The sequence below is a fragment of the Labeo rohita genome, chromosome 3 (assembly GCF_022985175.1).
Source record: "Labeo rohita strain BAU-BD-2019 chromosome 3, IGBB_LRoh.1.0, whole genome shotgun sequence".
NCBI lineage: Eukaryota > Metazoa > Chordata > Actinopteri > Cypriniformes > Cyprinidae > Labeo > Labeo rohita.
Window position 1 is genome coordinate 22,221,171 of NC_066871.1, and position 14,994 is coordinate 22,236,164.

General features: G+C 35.3%; 1 protein-coding gene across 2 annotated transcripts in view; it reads left to right on the forward strand.

Moving 5' to 3' along the window:
- Window positions 1–14,994, forward strand: part of rbfox1 (RNA binding fox-1 homolog 1) — a 324,483-nt gene that overhangs the window by 95,121 nt on the left and 214,368 nt on the right. For both annotated transcript variants that reach the window (XM_051102658.1, XM_051102682.1), the window contains exon 2: window positions 12,454–12,495. In XM_051102658.1, coding sequence (XP_050958615.1) covers window positions 12,454–12,495 — 42 coding nt within the window. The remainder of the gene's footprint in view (window positions 1–12,453; window positions 12,496–14,994) is intronic.

Genomic DNA, 14,994 nt, shown 5'->3' on the forward strand with positions numbered 1-14,994 from the left:
GAGTTATGGGAGGGGTGTGTGCCTGAGCTCGCCACTTGCCTGCTAACACCACAGTCATCCATACAGAATAATTATTCACTGCATTATAGGCATCGCATTCGATACAGAGTTGCAAAAGACTCTGCAGAATGCTGACACTGGGCACGCCATGGGTCTCCTTGTCCATTTATTGGGGATGTTGTTTCTGCGATGTATCACGTAAATGAAGTAGATTAAGCAGATTTCACGTGTTGAGTGCATAATTGCATGATATGTGTGAAAAAAGCAGAGCAGATGATTTATCTCACATCGTTTGTAACTGAGACCTTTCCGCCAGCCCCTCAGTGCCCTGCTATCCATTTGTCTGCCTCTGCATAAATGATTTACCATTGTAATTAGCACCTGTAGCATTCAATGAAAAACCCTGTTACTAAATAATACCATTCTGACAAAGCAGAACTGTCCTAATCAAGAATTAAATATTAGAAAACTGTATCGCAGTTAAAGGGATAGTTCACACAAAAATGAAAATTCTGTCATTAATTACTCACCCTCATGTTGTTTCAAACCCAAAAGACCTTTGTTCATCTTCAGAACACAAATTTAAATATTTTTGATAAAATCTAAGAGCTTTCTGACCCTGCACAGACAGCAACGCAATTGACACATTCAAGGCCCAGAAAAGTAGTAAAGACATCATTAAAAGTCCATGCGAGATCAGTTTATGAAATTGCCACATGCTGTGTTTCTTTAATTGTGATATTGTGTTAATAGAAAATGAACTAACGTGGTTTCCAGAGGTATTCAGAATAACAGTTTGATTAAGGCACTTGTGAAAGAGAGCTACTTGCCTGGCCGCAAGACAAAATGCATTAGCATTCCCCGAGGCAGCTTCCCCTGACATGTGATAAAATAGCAGTTCAGTTCAGTGTATTTGCATTCAAAATTGTAATTCTCATTCACATGGTCTATCTACCTGCTAGATGAGATTGGTAGTCCTTTAGAATAATTGAGAGACACGAGACAGGAGGGATGAGAAATGTTTTGCCCGAGCTATAAAGCACACAGACTGCTCATGTGGGCCTGGAGAATATATTGATGGGGTTCCAGAACTCATCAGACAATTGTTCGGTCAGGCTACTTGCATTAATCGTGAAATAAATTGAAAAATGCAATCAATGATTGGAGAGAATGTTCTGTGGTAATGATATCACTTTGAGATAATCCAATAATTGAGAACTTGATGTATTCTGTACTGGTATTTCTCTGCTCAGCCTGTCAAAATAAAGTATCTGGAGCCGTGCGGAGTGAGGGGAACAGGCACAGGGAGGGCGACTCTAATTCCCAAGCCCCCCTTTAAGTGTTTGGGGGATCAGAGCCTCAATTAAACATCAGAGTATGGTTCATTCTGACTGCGTAAAACCAGACGTCCATAATGGGGACAAAGGGTGCCCTGCATATTAGAATGAATTTAGTCCCATTGAGACTGAAATGTTGGAGACAATGATGCATTTGTCTCTTGCATTCCTTTTTTAATGAAATCTCTAACAAAAGGAGAAAATAATTATTAATTACTATAGCTATAAAGTAGTGGAGAGCTTTTTCCAATATAATGTACAGTTTTTAGTCACAATGAGGTTTTTAAAGGGGTTATATGATGTTGCTAAAAAGAACATTATTTTGTGTATTTGGTGTAATGCAATGTGTTTACACGGTTTGAGATTCAAAAAACACATTATTTTCCACATACTGTACATTATTGTTGCTCTTCTCTGCCAGTAGCATATTAAATATGAAAATGTACTTACAGGCTGTGAGTCAGAAGTGCCAGACTTGCCTTGCAAAGTTGGAATTGCCCCACTTTATAGTGCACACAGCCAGCATTGTAGGTTACTCTCCCAGGTTCAGGAAACAGTCCTCCATTAAATTTGCGCTGTACTGTTTTGTACCTGTTCTGTAAATGCAACTTAACCACTGATTTCTAGTTGTATACTTATTTGGAAGGCCATACAAAGTACTTTCACTTTTACAACAAAACACACAGCGTCTTCACAACATGGCGGCTGCAACAATACTACAGCGGAAATAAAAGTTATGCCTTCTTTCTTTGCGTATACATTTGGGTGGTATTATGCAAATCTTCCCACACCGTGACGTAGACATGTGGTGGCATGTTTGAATGAGCCAATTTAAGAAAGGCGTGGCTGAGTCTCAACTTTTATAAAGAATATCTCTTTGGGTTTGAGGCTTTAATCTTTGCAACTTTACAGATCTTACATTTGCACGAATAGCTTGTAACGCTCCAAAGACAAAGGAAAACATGAAATCGCATCATATGACACCTTTAAGTAAAAATATTTCAGGAGTGTTACAGGAGCTATTTAGTTTTAATATTTCTGAAGTCTTTAAAGTAAAATTGCAAACCTTTAAGCTGAACATTTGGCCTGAATCAATGGGCAGTGTGTTATATGTGTATAATTAACCCTTCTCTATAGCATTGCAGTGATAGGAGAAAAAAATAATATAGAGAATAAAAATGAAGTCATTCAAAAACAAAAGATGCCGTTTACCCCCAAACAATCCAGCAACTGCATGTGCAATTTGTTGGATTGGTATTAACCTCAGCATACCAGCCAGGCGGTTTACCAGCTGTATACATAAGGAACATTGCTCAATTGACGAGAAGGATCATTTGAGGTCCCAGAAGTCCCAGCGTATGTTTCTGAGCTAGCGTGTGGGTGCGCATTTAGGGGGGGGGAGGAGGGTAGCAGCGAGCAAATTGGCCTCTGTTTTGCCATTTTGTTCAAACTGAGCCTAGAAGAAGAGTTGGAGTAATTGTGGTGGATCAGCAAGAACAAAGCAGGATCCATCAGCGAGTCTGATCTCTTTTGAGGCAGTGTCAGGGAAGGCTATGTGAACCTGCAGACCTGGCTGATGAAGGTCTATGGATTAATGAACACTGAATGCAGCCTTTTTCTTTTTTTAGTTGAAAACTGCCTCTTATATTGACAGCATCATTTTCAACATAAGCTCATTAGAAATATGTTCCTCTATATACATTTCTGCAAAACTAAAAAAACGTGTCTATATGTACGAATCTCTGCAGCTTCCAGTTGAAATGAACACTAGAGATGGTAAAACTCCAACTTTTATTCCTTTTCACACAAAGTATGATTTACAGGTACAGTTTTGATTAATAAAGCCTAACTTTCACATAATTACCTGCAGAATATTATGTCATGACTTCAAAACTATTTTAACATCCTGCACAATTTGAAAAGTGATACTTTTGAACATTGTTGTCACACATGCAATTTCTTATGCATGAATTTTCCAATTCGGTAGGTTTGCTCGGTAGCTCACGTGATACAATCAAGTGATGAAAAGCTCTGGGGGAAACCCCATGAAACTATACGGTTTGACAAAACAGCTCAAATCTGCATAAGAAAGTTAAAATAGCACAGCTGCCTCAAAAAAATGTGTTTTTTATATCACTTTTGCATTTGTTAACGCTATCGGGTAGGTTTAGAGTTGGGTTTGGTGTAGGGTATATTTTCAACGCTACAGAGCGTTAACCTTTAGTGTCATGGTTGCCAGGTTTTCACAACAAAACCCACCCAGTTGCTACTCAAAACTATCCCAAAATGTTTCAGAGGGAGTCCTCGGGTAAAAGTTGCATCCCGGGGGGTAAACCACCCGCTTTTTGTAGCGGGGTTTCGCTGGTAAAATTCGCATTACAGGGGCTGAGTATCACATTATTTGGGTCACTTCAACCCGTGGACATAAAAAATAACCTGCAGCAACAGTGTTAAAGTAGTTAAAGGGAAAACCATGGACTTGGCAACACTGTTTAGCCTTACTCCCTGAATATTTGAATTCTGAACAGCTGCTGTACGTACCACAAGCAGCGTAATAAAAACACAGCAATACGTGTACACAGCCTGTACCAACGTAATAAAAACGTGCCACGGTCATGTATTGAACGTGTGTTTTAGCACCACTCTCTAGATATTTCACTTTGAAACTGCTGCGAAACATGCAGTAAGGTATGCAATTACGGTGTTGCAGAAATATATATATATAGCAATATTGCAATATTGCAATGTCCTCTGCAAGTTTGGATTGACACCGTTTGTACCTTAGTGTTTGATGTTACTTTAATAATCACCTCTGAAGATTAGAAGATTACAGATTAAGTTATGAAACATAAAAACAATTACCAGGTTTTATGATTCATAATTTAATCTGTGATCTTCTAATCAAGTTTTATCTCAACTGCAACATACTTTTTCCTTTAATGATCCAGAATAATGGAATATACAAAATATGAGGGTGAATTAATTTGGTGATGCTGGTTTTGTAGTCACTTTGGAATAAACTGAAACAGAAAATATCTGCATATACATATTTTAGTATAAATAGTATTGTAGTGAGGCACTATAATAGTTTAAATCAGTTGTAATTCCGTTTTTTTTTTTTAATCCACGTCTATATAGTTTTTTTTAATTTTAGTTCAGACTTAGTTTTAATTATTTTAGTGCTTCAAGGTTTTTTTAATATTTTATTTTAGTATATAGGTTAAAGGTTAATGTGTTAAAGTTTTAAGCGTTTATTATATAAAAGTTTATTAATTTATTTATTTAACCTCTAGTCATTTTCATACAGTATATGGGAGTGTAGGAACAATTTTAAATATGTTGTAAAGGGTCATCTTACAATTTTTGTTTTTTTTCACCTCAATGCAGTTATTGATCACTGAAAACCTATATTGTTGCCCACTAATCTGAATATTTGGACTGCATTTTCTCTTGAATGACCGTGGAGGTTAAGACCTTGTATTATAAGTCGCATTCCTCCGGCGTAGAGGAATTGCGTGTTTTCTTTCGACAGCTTTGGCCACATCAGCTGCAGACCTAGACTTCTCTCTGATGTCCTCAAAAGTGCAGTCTGTACCTTGCACCTCGAGGTATGAAGGCCCTGCCAGTCCAGATATTCTAATATTGATGAAGAGTCTTAAAAGGCTTAGATCTGGCTGCCTCTTCCCCTCCACTCTCTCTGATAAGCTTAGTGTTGTGAAAGTGCAGGATTCAGAAGAGCTACTGCAGCATTGGGAATTTCTGCTGGCTCAGCTCTCACTTCCTTCACCCACCCTCCTTTCTCATTATTCCTCAGAGCAGCGCATAAATTAGCAGTACCTATAGCTCTCTCTCTCTCTCTCAGCCAAACATTTTAGAAATGTATTCATCGATGCTTAGAGGGGCTGAAATGGCTTTTCTAATACAGATGCCGTTAGCATTTTATTAGCATTACCTTTGATCTAACATCAATAGCTTTAATTGAAATAAAGTGCTGTATTTTAACTGCAGGCATCAATTTTGGACTTATCTTCATTCTAACATCAGTGGATCGCTATATGTTATTATGGACGTTTTATCCCCTGGAGGATGTCATGATTCTGTGACTCAAGTGCCTCCTGCCAAGTGGTAAATGATACTGCAAATGTGTCATCTGTCGGTTTATCTACATGTGTAAAGCAGGGTTATTAAAGTACCATACTACAAATGTGTGTGTATATATATATATATATACATATACACACACACACACATATATATATATATATATATATATATATATATATACATATTGCTATATATAATATTTACAATAAAATAAATCTATATACAGTAGTCAACATTTGAAGTGGATCAAAACCTTTTATCAGAGCTGTCCCAAAACCAAAATACCCGATCTTCAAAGGTTGACTACTGTAGTTTAACTTTATGTTCTAAAATAACAAAAACTAAACTTTTTTTATTATTTAAACAACTGTAACATTTTATAGAAAATAATTAATAGATAATAATTCTAAACCTACTAAAAATGACAAAAACAACAAAATTAGTAAAACTTACTAATGAAAGAAATAAGAATCAAAACAGGAAATATAAAAATTAAAAACAGATTTAAAAAGCAGACATAGTATCAATGATAGTAAAGTAGGACAGGTGTAATGCTTTATAAAATTATTCTTAATGCCTCAGTAAATATGGTAAAAATTTTAAGGAATTTAATGTTATCATAAATAATGTTAACCACAGTACACATATATATGTATAAACTATTTTGTAGCACTTGGCTCAAATTGTATTACATATGAAATGTATTTTCTTAAAAAAAAGGATGTAGTCAAAATGAGATTTTGTGGATATTTTTTAATAAGGACATTTAACTTATAGTTTTATAAGAATCTTAAATATTTTTTCTATTTCATTCAGTCATTTCCGGATATCCCTCACAAAGGACAATGTAAAATTAATGTAATCTTTAAAAAAAAAGTAATATAAAATAAAATAATAAAATATAATAAAAATAAATTAATAAATAATCTGTTTTGACAATGAACTGAAATATTCATGATGTGCTAATTTACAAGAAACATTTTGAAATTAAATTTGAAATTATAACAGTTGTTTTAAGGCATTCAGGAACATTTATGATGGTTTACATATACAGACTTTGCCGAAGGTTTTACTTATTAATTATAAACAAATAAATATCAATGCAATTATTCTGAAAGAACATCATATTCTGCTATGATAATAAATTGAGATGTTAATTTATAAGAATCAGTTTAAATTATCATTTTTATTATACATTTTTCAGAAAAACGTTGCTGTATTATGTATTTAAAGTGCTACTTTTAATTATTATAAATTTGTTAGATCAAATATATTATATACGTGTGCAGGAATGCGTGGCACCTGTGCCAACAGTCCTGTTTTAATTCCATCTCTGAGGCTCTGGTGAAGTTCTCACCGATTTATCAGAGAATTGATTTTCAATCGCAGCACAATGCAGACTTTCCTTTGTTTAGTTTCAGGTTTTCTGTTATGCTTTCTTCCTTTCCTGTCTTGCACTCTTCCCCCTCTATCCATCGGTCCGGCTGAGCGCAGTCTTCTGTGTCAGCTTAATAAAGTCATTCTGCTAGGCCGTGTTCTGCCGCTTGTACTCAGCAGAGTGCTACTTATTGACATTTTTTCATTCTGCTTTTTTTTCACTGCATGTGTAAGACCTATAGAGCTCATTGAGGGACTGAGTTAGGCCTGCTCTCTCTCACTCCCTCTTTCTTTACCTCTCCATCCTGCAATTCTGTGCCACAACAGTTCAGTATTACCCTCCATCTCTGTCTGTCTCTCTCAAGTACTCTACGTAAGTCAGCGAGAGAGAGCGAGAGTGTGTATTCTGAGTGAAAAGGAGGGAAGCAGACCATTAGAGGTAAAGGATAAGCAAGCCCTTCGAGAGTCCTTTTGTCCTTTCGTACGGAGGAGGGCTGTTTGTGCTACTATTGTTGGTTTTCCCCTTGATTTCATCTGGAAAGTATCATTACCGAACAAGAGCCTCTTCGGAGCTGTTTGAGGCCATCTCCACGCAGTATGCCGTGGCTTTTGTGGAATCGTGTGTGCCTGAGAAGCTTTGAAAAAGGAACTTGAAACAATTTACACCCTGTGAGCCGTAAGACTCACATACAATTTAGTTCATACATTGAATATTACTGTCAGCACATTCAATCTGTTAATGATGTATAATTACAAAGTATTAAACATTCTTTGAATGACACATATTTTAATACATTTAGATTAACATCCCTTTATTATGTGCTGTATATGCATTAGGATATATGTATATATGTGTGTGTAGGCCTGTCAAATCGATTAATCATGATTAATCACATCCAAAAAAATAATATACACAATATATGTATGTGTGTGTCTGTGTACATATATGTAAGAAATATGTGTGTGTGTGCATGTGCGTGTGCGCACACACATATATTCACATACCATATATACATATATATATAGGCCTCTCAAATCAATTCATTGCAATTAATCGTATCCAAAACATTAATATACATAATATACGTGTATGTATGTACATATATGTAAGAAATATGTGTGTGTGTGTGTATCACGATTAATCTCATCCAAAACAATATTTACATAATATTTTTACATAATATATGTATTGCTTATATATATATATATATATATATATATATATATACACATGTATGTGTGTGTGGTGTGTGTGTGTATATACACACACACACACACACACATACACATACTATATATATTTAGGCCTGTCAAATCGATTAATCGCGATTAATCTCATCCAAAACAATATTTACAAAATATTTTTCACATAATATATGTATTGCTTATATATATACATGTATGTGTGTTTTTTTTATATATGAATTCAGATATACACAGAACACACACATATATTATGTAAACAAACTTTTATGTTGAATGCGATTAATCGCGCTAACCCTAACGATTAATTGATTTGACAGCCCTAATATACATAAATTCCTTTTTGTTTGACTTCTTAATTTATCTGTATCAGACATTGGATATTGTATAGATCAGTTATAATATTGTTCACATGGAACACACACACTCACATATATGTATATGTATACATGTTTGTATGTATAGCAAATTTCATGTGAATTCTAATTATATTATAATTACATATAATATATAGAATTATATAGAATTATATATCTACTAGTAGTGTTCTAGTACTACAGTATAATAGTAATATTAATTTATTATTGCTTGAAGATTAAAGAATTACTTATGAGCCGTAATTTTATAACAATACTGCTTTTAATATTTATTACACTGGCGACTGATCAGTTGTCAGCAATAAATTCACAATAATTTCCTGCTTTGTTATCATCCAGAATTTATTTATTGGTGTAAAAACAAACAATATAACAATATAAAACAATATATTTATTTCTCATTTCACTTTTAATGTCTGTTCAGTGATTGACTCTTCTGACACAGTGAATGTCATACATAATCTGCATTTGGGAGCAGATACCGATGATTGAAAATGTAAAATAATCAGCACATCATGTCATTAAATGTATCAAAATTAATTACTTTAAATGTTTTAAACGATTGACAGACATGACGATGATATAATGACGTAATAACAAAAAACACAAACCATGAATGTCAGCAGTTGTCAGTCCTTGTTAAAAATAACAGAGAAGGGGAAAAAATGGTTTGAATTTCAGATTTCAGCACAGGACTATATATAAAAATGTATGCCAGCGGTCTGAATCCAGAAGCATGCTGTGTGCCCCAGAGCTATTGAGAAGCTTCTCCTAACGACCTGCTAGGGGCCGTTGGCTGAAAGGAAAGTGCTACCAAAACAAGTGAGCCATCATTAAGGTCAGCGGCGCTAAATAATACAATTCCTGCCCTACAAGAAAACCTAGTGCTGCCCTATTTTTTGTCCCCTTCTTTTTAACAGGGAAACGGCATTCATTTGTATAAAACGTTCATAGCCATTTTATTGAACTGTGCGATTAAAAAAATTGCTGATGTGGCTCCTGCATTTGAAAATTTATTTTACGATTAATTGAAAACTTTGCACATGATATAAACTTCCCCATAAAAGGCGTAACGTTTTTACAATCGAGAGCGGTTTGCCAAAAAGCAATGAGTAACCGTCAGCGGAAGTCTTACTACTAATTTGATACGCAGATATTTTGAGGTGACTAGGTTAATGCATCCATTTTTTCTCATATCATATCAAATCAAAGCAATTTCCCTGGCCTTTATTCCCTCTATCTGTGGGTCATAATCCTCTTTAGGGTCTTTCTGCAGCTCTGTCCAGTTACTAAATGATGAAAATCTTATTCGGCTTCACTCAGTGGCCTGGCTAATGGGAAATGAGCACACTTTGAAAAACAGCTAAGTGTTTTAGGCTGAGAGGAAAGTGGAACTGTTAATATCATTACATTTGAAGAGAGCGTTTGTAACACAGATTCTATTTCTTAAATGAAGATTGGCCAGTGCATTATGGATGTATTGACGGCAGGCATGAGGGAAAGATTAGTGGTATATCCAGGAACCCTCTCGGCGTAACCAGACCCTAATCTCTTAATTGTGTAGTTCTCTTTCAAACACTCAACAAGCATTAACAAAATTAGAAATGTTTTTCTTCCCCCACCCCCACCCCCGACTCTTTGAGGGTTGAGTATGATTGATTAGTGTTTGAGAAACTCTGTGCATCAAGGCATGTAGAAATACTCTGCTCAGTTGAATTCAACTTGATTCTTTATAGCGCTGGTTCTCAACTGGTGGGTTGTAACCCAAAAATGTGTCTTTTGATTGTATTCGTTTGTATTGTTCAAACGCTATAATCATATGTAGTTCATATAGCAGAGTTAAATGCTTCTGAAATCTTTAGTTATTGACACCAAAAGCTGCGTATCCAGTCAAACTCTTGATATCATCTGTGAAGCTAGTAGATGCTGACATGAACAGGTTGCTTGACATCCCCTCATCCTTAAAATCCACGAATGAAACTAATATAAAGGAATGCATTAAAGGAGAAGTTCACTTCCAGAAAATTGTACAGATAATGTACTCACCCTCTTGTCATCCAAGATGTTCATGTCTTTCTTTCTTCAGTCGTAAAGAAATTGTGTTTCTTGAGAAAAACATTTCAGGAATTATCTCCATATAGTGGACTTCAATAGTCCCCGCGAGTTTAAACGTCCGAAATGCAGTTTAAATACAGCTTCAGATCGCTCTAGACGATCCCAGATGAGTAAGAAGGGTCTTATCTAGCGAAACGATCTGTTGACAATTTCTATACTTTTTAACCTCAAACCTCAGTTAGGGTAGGTTGAAAAACCTACTTCCATGTCATTTTCTCCTCCAACATCAAAATCGTCCTACATCGTTGCAGAAGTACCGACCCAGTGTTTACAAAGTGAACATGCAAAGGTCAAACACCCTTTATAAAAAAAGGTAAAACAGCTGTATTGACACGAATTACACAGAGTACACATGTGCATCGCAGAGCTAGACAGGATTAGCATTTGAGGTTAAAAAGTATATAAATTGTACATTTTTTTTTAGAAAATAACCAATCATTTCGCTAGATAGGACCCTTCTTCCTCCATCATTTAGAGCCCTCTGAAGCTGCATTTAAACTGCATTTTGGACGTTCAATCTTGAGGGCACCATTGAACTCCACTATATAAAGAAAAATCCTGAAATGTTTTCCTCAAGAAACATAATTTTCTCACGACTGAAGAAAGAAAGACATGAATATCTTGGAGGACAAGGGGTGAGTAAATTATGTGTAAATTTTTTGTTCTGAAAGTGAGCTTCTCTTTTAAATGTAGTTGCTTAATAAACATAGTTTGTGCAAACCACAATGTTTGTGTGTAAATTATTGGCTACCAAGACCATGAAACCTGTTTTAAAGTTCAATTCAGCTGCATATTGTTGGTGATGTGTAGTTTGTGGTAATATGAATATGAATATATTTCAATAACATTGATATGTTACAGTGGAAAAACTTCATATTAACTAATGCAGATTTAAACCAAAATTGCAGATTTACTACAGATTTAAACCTTTGTTATCAATCTAATCTAAGTAATAAATCAATCTAAATCTAAATAATACCTAAAGGGACAGTTCACACAAAAATAAAAAATCTCTCATTAATTATTCACCCTCATGTTGTTGCAAAGGTGTAAGACGTTCATTCATCTTCAGAACACAAATGAAGATATTTTTGATAAAATCCAAGAGCTTTCTGACCCTGCATAGACAGTCAGACTGACACGTTCAGGGCCCAGAAAGGTAGTAAGGACATTGTTAAAACAATCCATGTCGCATCAGTGGTTTAACCGTAATGTTATGAAGTTATCTTTTGTGCACACACAAAACAAAAATAACTTTATTCAACAATTTATTCTCTTCGACACTCAATGCACATGCATGTGCATTCGTCTTCCTATTTTAACGATGTTCTTACTACTTTTCTGGGTCTTGAACGTGTCAGTTGCATTACTGTCTATGCAGGGTCGGTAAACTCATCAAAAATATTTTAATTCGTGTTTTGAAGATGAACGAAGGTATTACGCCTTTGCAACAGCATGAGGTTGTGGAAGAACTGTCCCTTTAAATTCAAACAGGTTTTTGTGTATAACCAGCCTAAATTATCATATATATAAATTCATCTGTAATTTGATTTCAAATGTTTTCTGTACAGACATGTTTGTTTACTTTAGTACAATCCTGGTACTGTATTGGGTTGCCACTTGAATGCAAATCAAAAATCTGTGTCCTAAAGCAAAACCAGTTGAGAACCACTTGCTCTAAACCATTCTCATTATTTGAGGGGAAAAAAAGCAGAAAATATTGTTATGTGTACCATTTCTAGCATGGGAACGATGTCTTGCCTGTCTTATTCCCTGCTCTCACCACCTTTTGCATGGTTCCATGTTGCAAACCTCAGTTTTGACAGATCTCATTTTCTCTCCCCTCAGCCCGCTCTCGATGATTGACTTGTAATTACTGAAGGGAGGTGCTGTATTTGGTGTGTAATGTGTTACTCTAATTTGTATGTCTCTGTTGACAGATTCCAGGACAACCAATGAGTTGTGATACGGACCAGCTCAGGGTAAGTGATGCTTCGGCGTTGCTTTGTGTGGTTGTGGTTGTGTGTGTGTCTGTGTTTTGTGTCGCTATCATGCTTCTGGATGTTGTTGGTATTGACCTTTTAATTAATCAATCCATGGCGATCATAAAACTGCGATTCATTCATGTAAAGACAAATTATTTTGTCACGATGACTTCAGAATGAATTTTTGTGTATCCTTCATGTTCATTTCAGCATCTCCAGCCGAGGAGATGATGATATTAAATCAATAGGCAAAAAAACCCTTCAATTTTACTCTCATACAGAAACCTGTTATTCCCTCATACTCTGCTGTGTCCATATTAAAAATACAACAAAGCTTACCTTGCCTTCTCATTAAACTTTAATAGTAGCTCTCAAACCCTCCTGCTCACTCACCGGCCTGAAAAGCCAGGGTAGCAAAGGTGTCAGCTTCACTGCTGATGAAGACCCTCCCAAAGATCTTCATCTTCTTCAGAAACACCACATCTGTGTGGAGGGATGACCATGTGTCCTGCTGGCTCTGCCTTGGGCTCACAGAGCACACAGTGGGAGAGATGTGTACACCATGCAGGAGCGGAGGTGCTGCAGTCCCCTCTCGGTGCTGTAATTTATCATGGTTTGTTGAAGGGTTTTAAGTCTGATAGGGCTGATATGATTAATGCACAGACCTTCCTATTCATACACACACATCACTCTCATTTTCCTAGCAACTACTTGCTTTATTTGTTTTGTAATGCTACATATATTTTTAATTTCCGATGAAATTAGAGCAGTGAGTGTGGACTAAATCAATAATGATTATACAGCACGTGTACTGCTAAATCAGCATTGGCCTCTGCAAATTCATAATCATATTATTAGTATTAGTATTAATACTATTATTTGACTCTTGGAAACATGAAAAGCACTTTTCGTTTCCTCTTGTTAATGACTCAGAGGACAGTTGTTTCGGAAGTGCTTTTTGGAAGCTTGCCTTTAATTTAGAATAGTTGAGAAGGACCATGTATGATGTACTTGGCACTTAGGGCTGGGCGATAAAACGATAATTATCACAATATAATCTTTCTTGATAAAATGATAACAGGAGTTTGATAAATGTTTAATATAATGTTTATGCGCCAAAACCAGAACAAAACAGCCCTACTTATTTAAATCATGCCACGTGGCCCATTTATCCACTCAGCTCTAAGTTCAAATGGCAGTGCAGCCCGAGCTTTTTAGGGCGGATGAGTGACGATATGAAACGATAGTCTTCCAGGTGAAAAGTGTAGTTTTGAAAATATATTTAAACTTCTTATTCTAACAGAAAAAGTCTTTAAAGTTGTTTTTTGGGCCATTTTGCACAGTATCTGACAAACAGTATCTTCCTTCAGGCGATCAGCTCGTGATCCGATCATTTTGTGTGATGTTTTTCCACAATGAATGTGGTGAACTGGTTTATTTCTTGTACTGTGAGTTTAGCAAGCTTTTGTAAACGCAATAGCCACCAGTTATGCTTTATTTTTCGTGGCAGATGATTACAGAATTCCACTAGATTTGTAGTGAGATGTGTTTTTGTAAGTTTTCCATCAAAATAAAAGCTCTACTGATGTTTCCGTCAAAATAAAAAGCTTAAAAGTCCAGTATGAATTGCTGACAGCTAGCGGTTTAAATGTAGTCCAAATTCAAAATATCTCTTTAAAAGGTTTAAAAATTAGAAAAGTAGTACTGGAATTTCCCTACTGTGGTGTAAAGCAAAAATAATTACCAATTACCCATTTATTTTACAGTTCAATTGTTTTACAGTATGCTATTGCAATATAATATGCTTTTGCTGTCATTGTTGTTGTTATTATTATATTCTAATTTGTTTGGTTTCCTAAAACATCAGTGTGGATGTGATTTAGACTAAGACAGTATACCACAAATAAAAAGAGGCTTGAGTCCCCTTTAAAGTTCAGGTACAAGTCACAAGTCTTTTTTCTGATTTAAGTTTTCTTTGTTTAAGAACATGGGTTGCAGCTCTTAATTTTGAACTCTCAAAGTGCATCAAATAGAAGAATTTAACTTTGGATTATACAAAATGTTCGTTTTTTCCCCCCAATTTTTAATTTGTCTTTTATTTTTAATATCGCAATAAATATCGTATTGTGAACTTCATATTGCGATATTATTGTATTGACAGATTTTGATATCGTTACATCCCTATCTCGCGTACATTTATACATATTTTACGGGGTGGCTAATTCATACGTATTTTTTGGACCTGGCTCATACAAATTGGGATGTTTTGTGAAAAATCATACCTATTTTACGAGGTGTCAAATTTGGAGGAATTTGTACAAATGACCACCCCTAACCCCGTCCCTAAACATACCCTTCACAGAAAACATACAAAATTTGTACAAATTAACCACCTCATAATATATGTATGAATTGGTCATGAGATAGCATTGGAAACACTGTGCACAACGATAAATCTGCAAATCGTCATCATTTAACATGGATTTACTGTAGTAA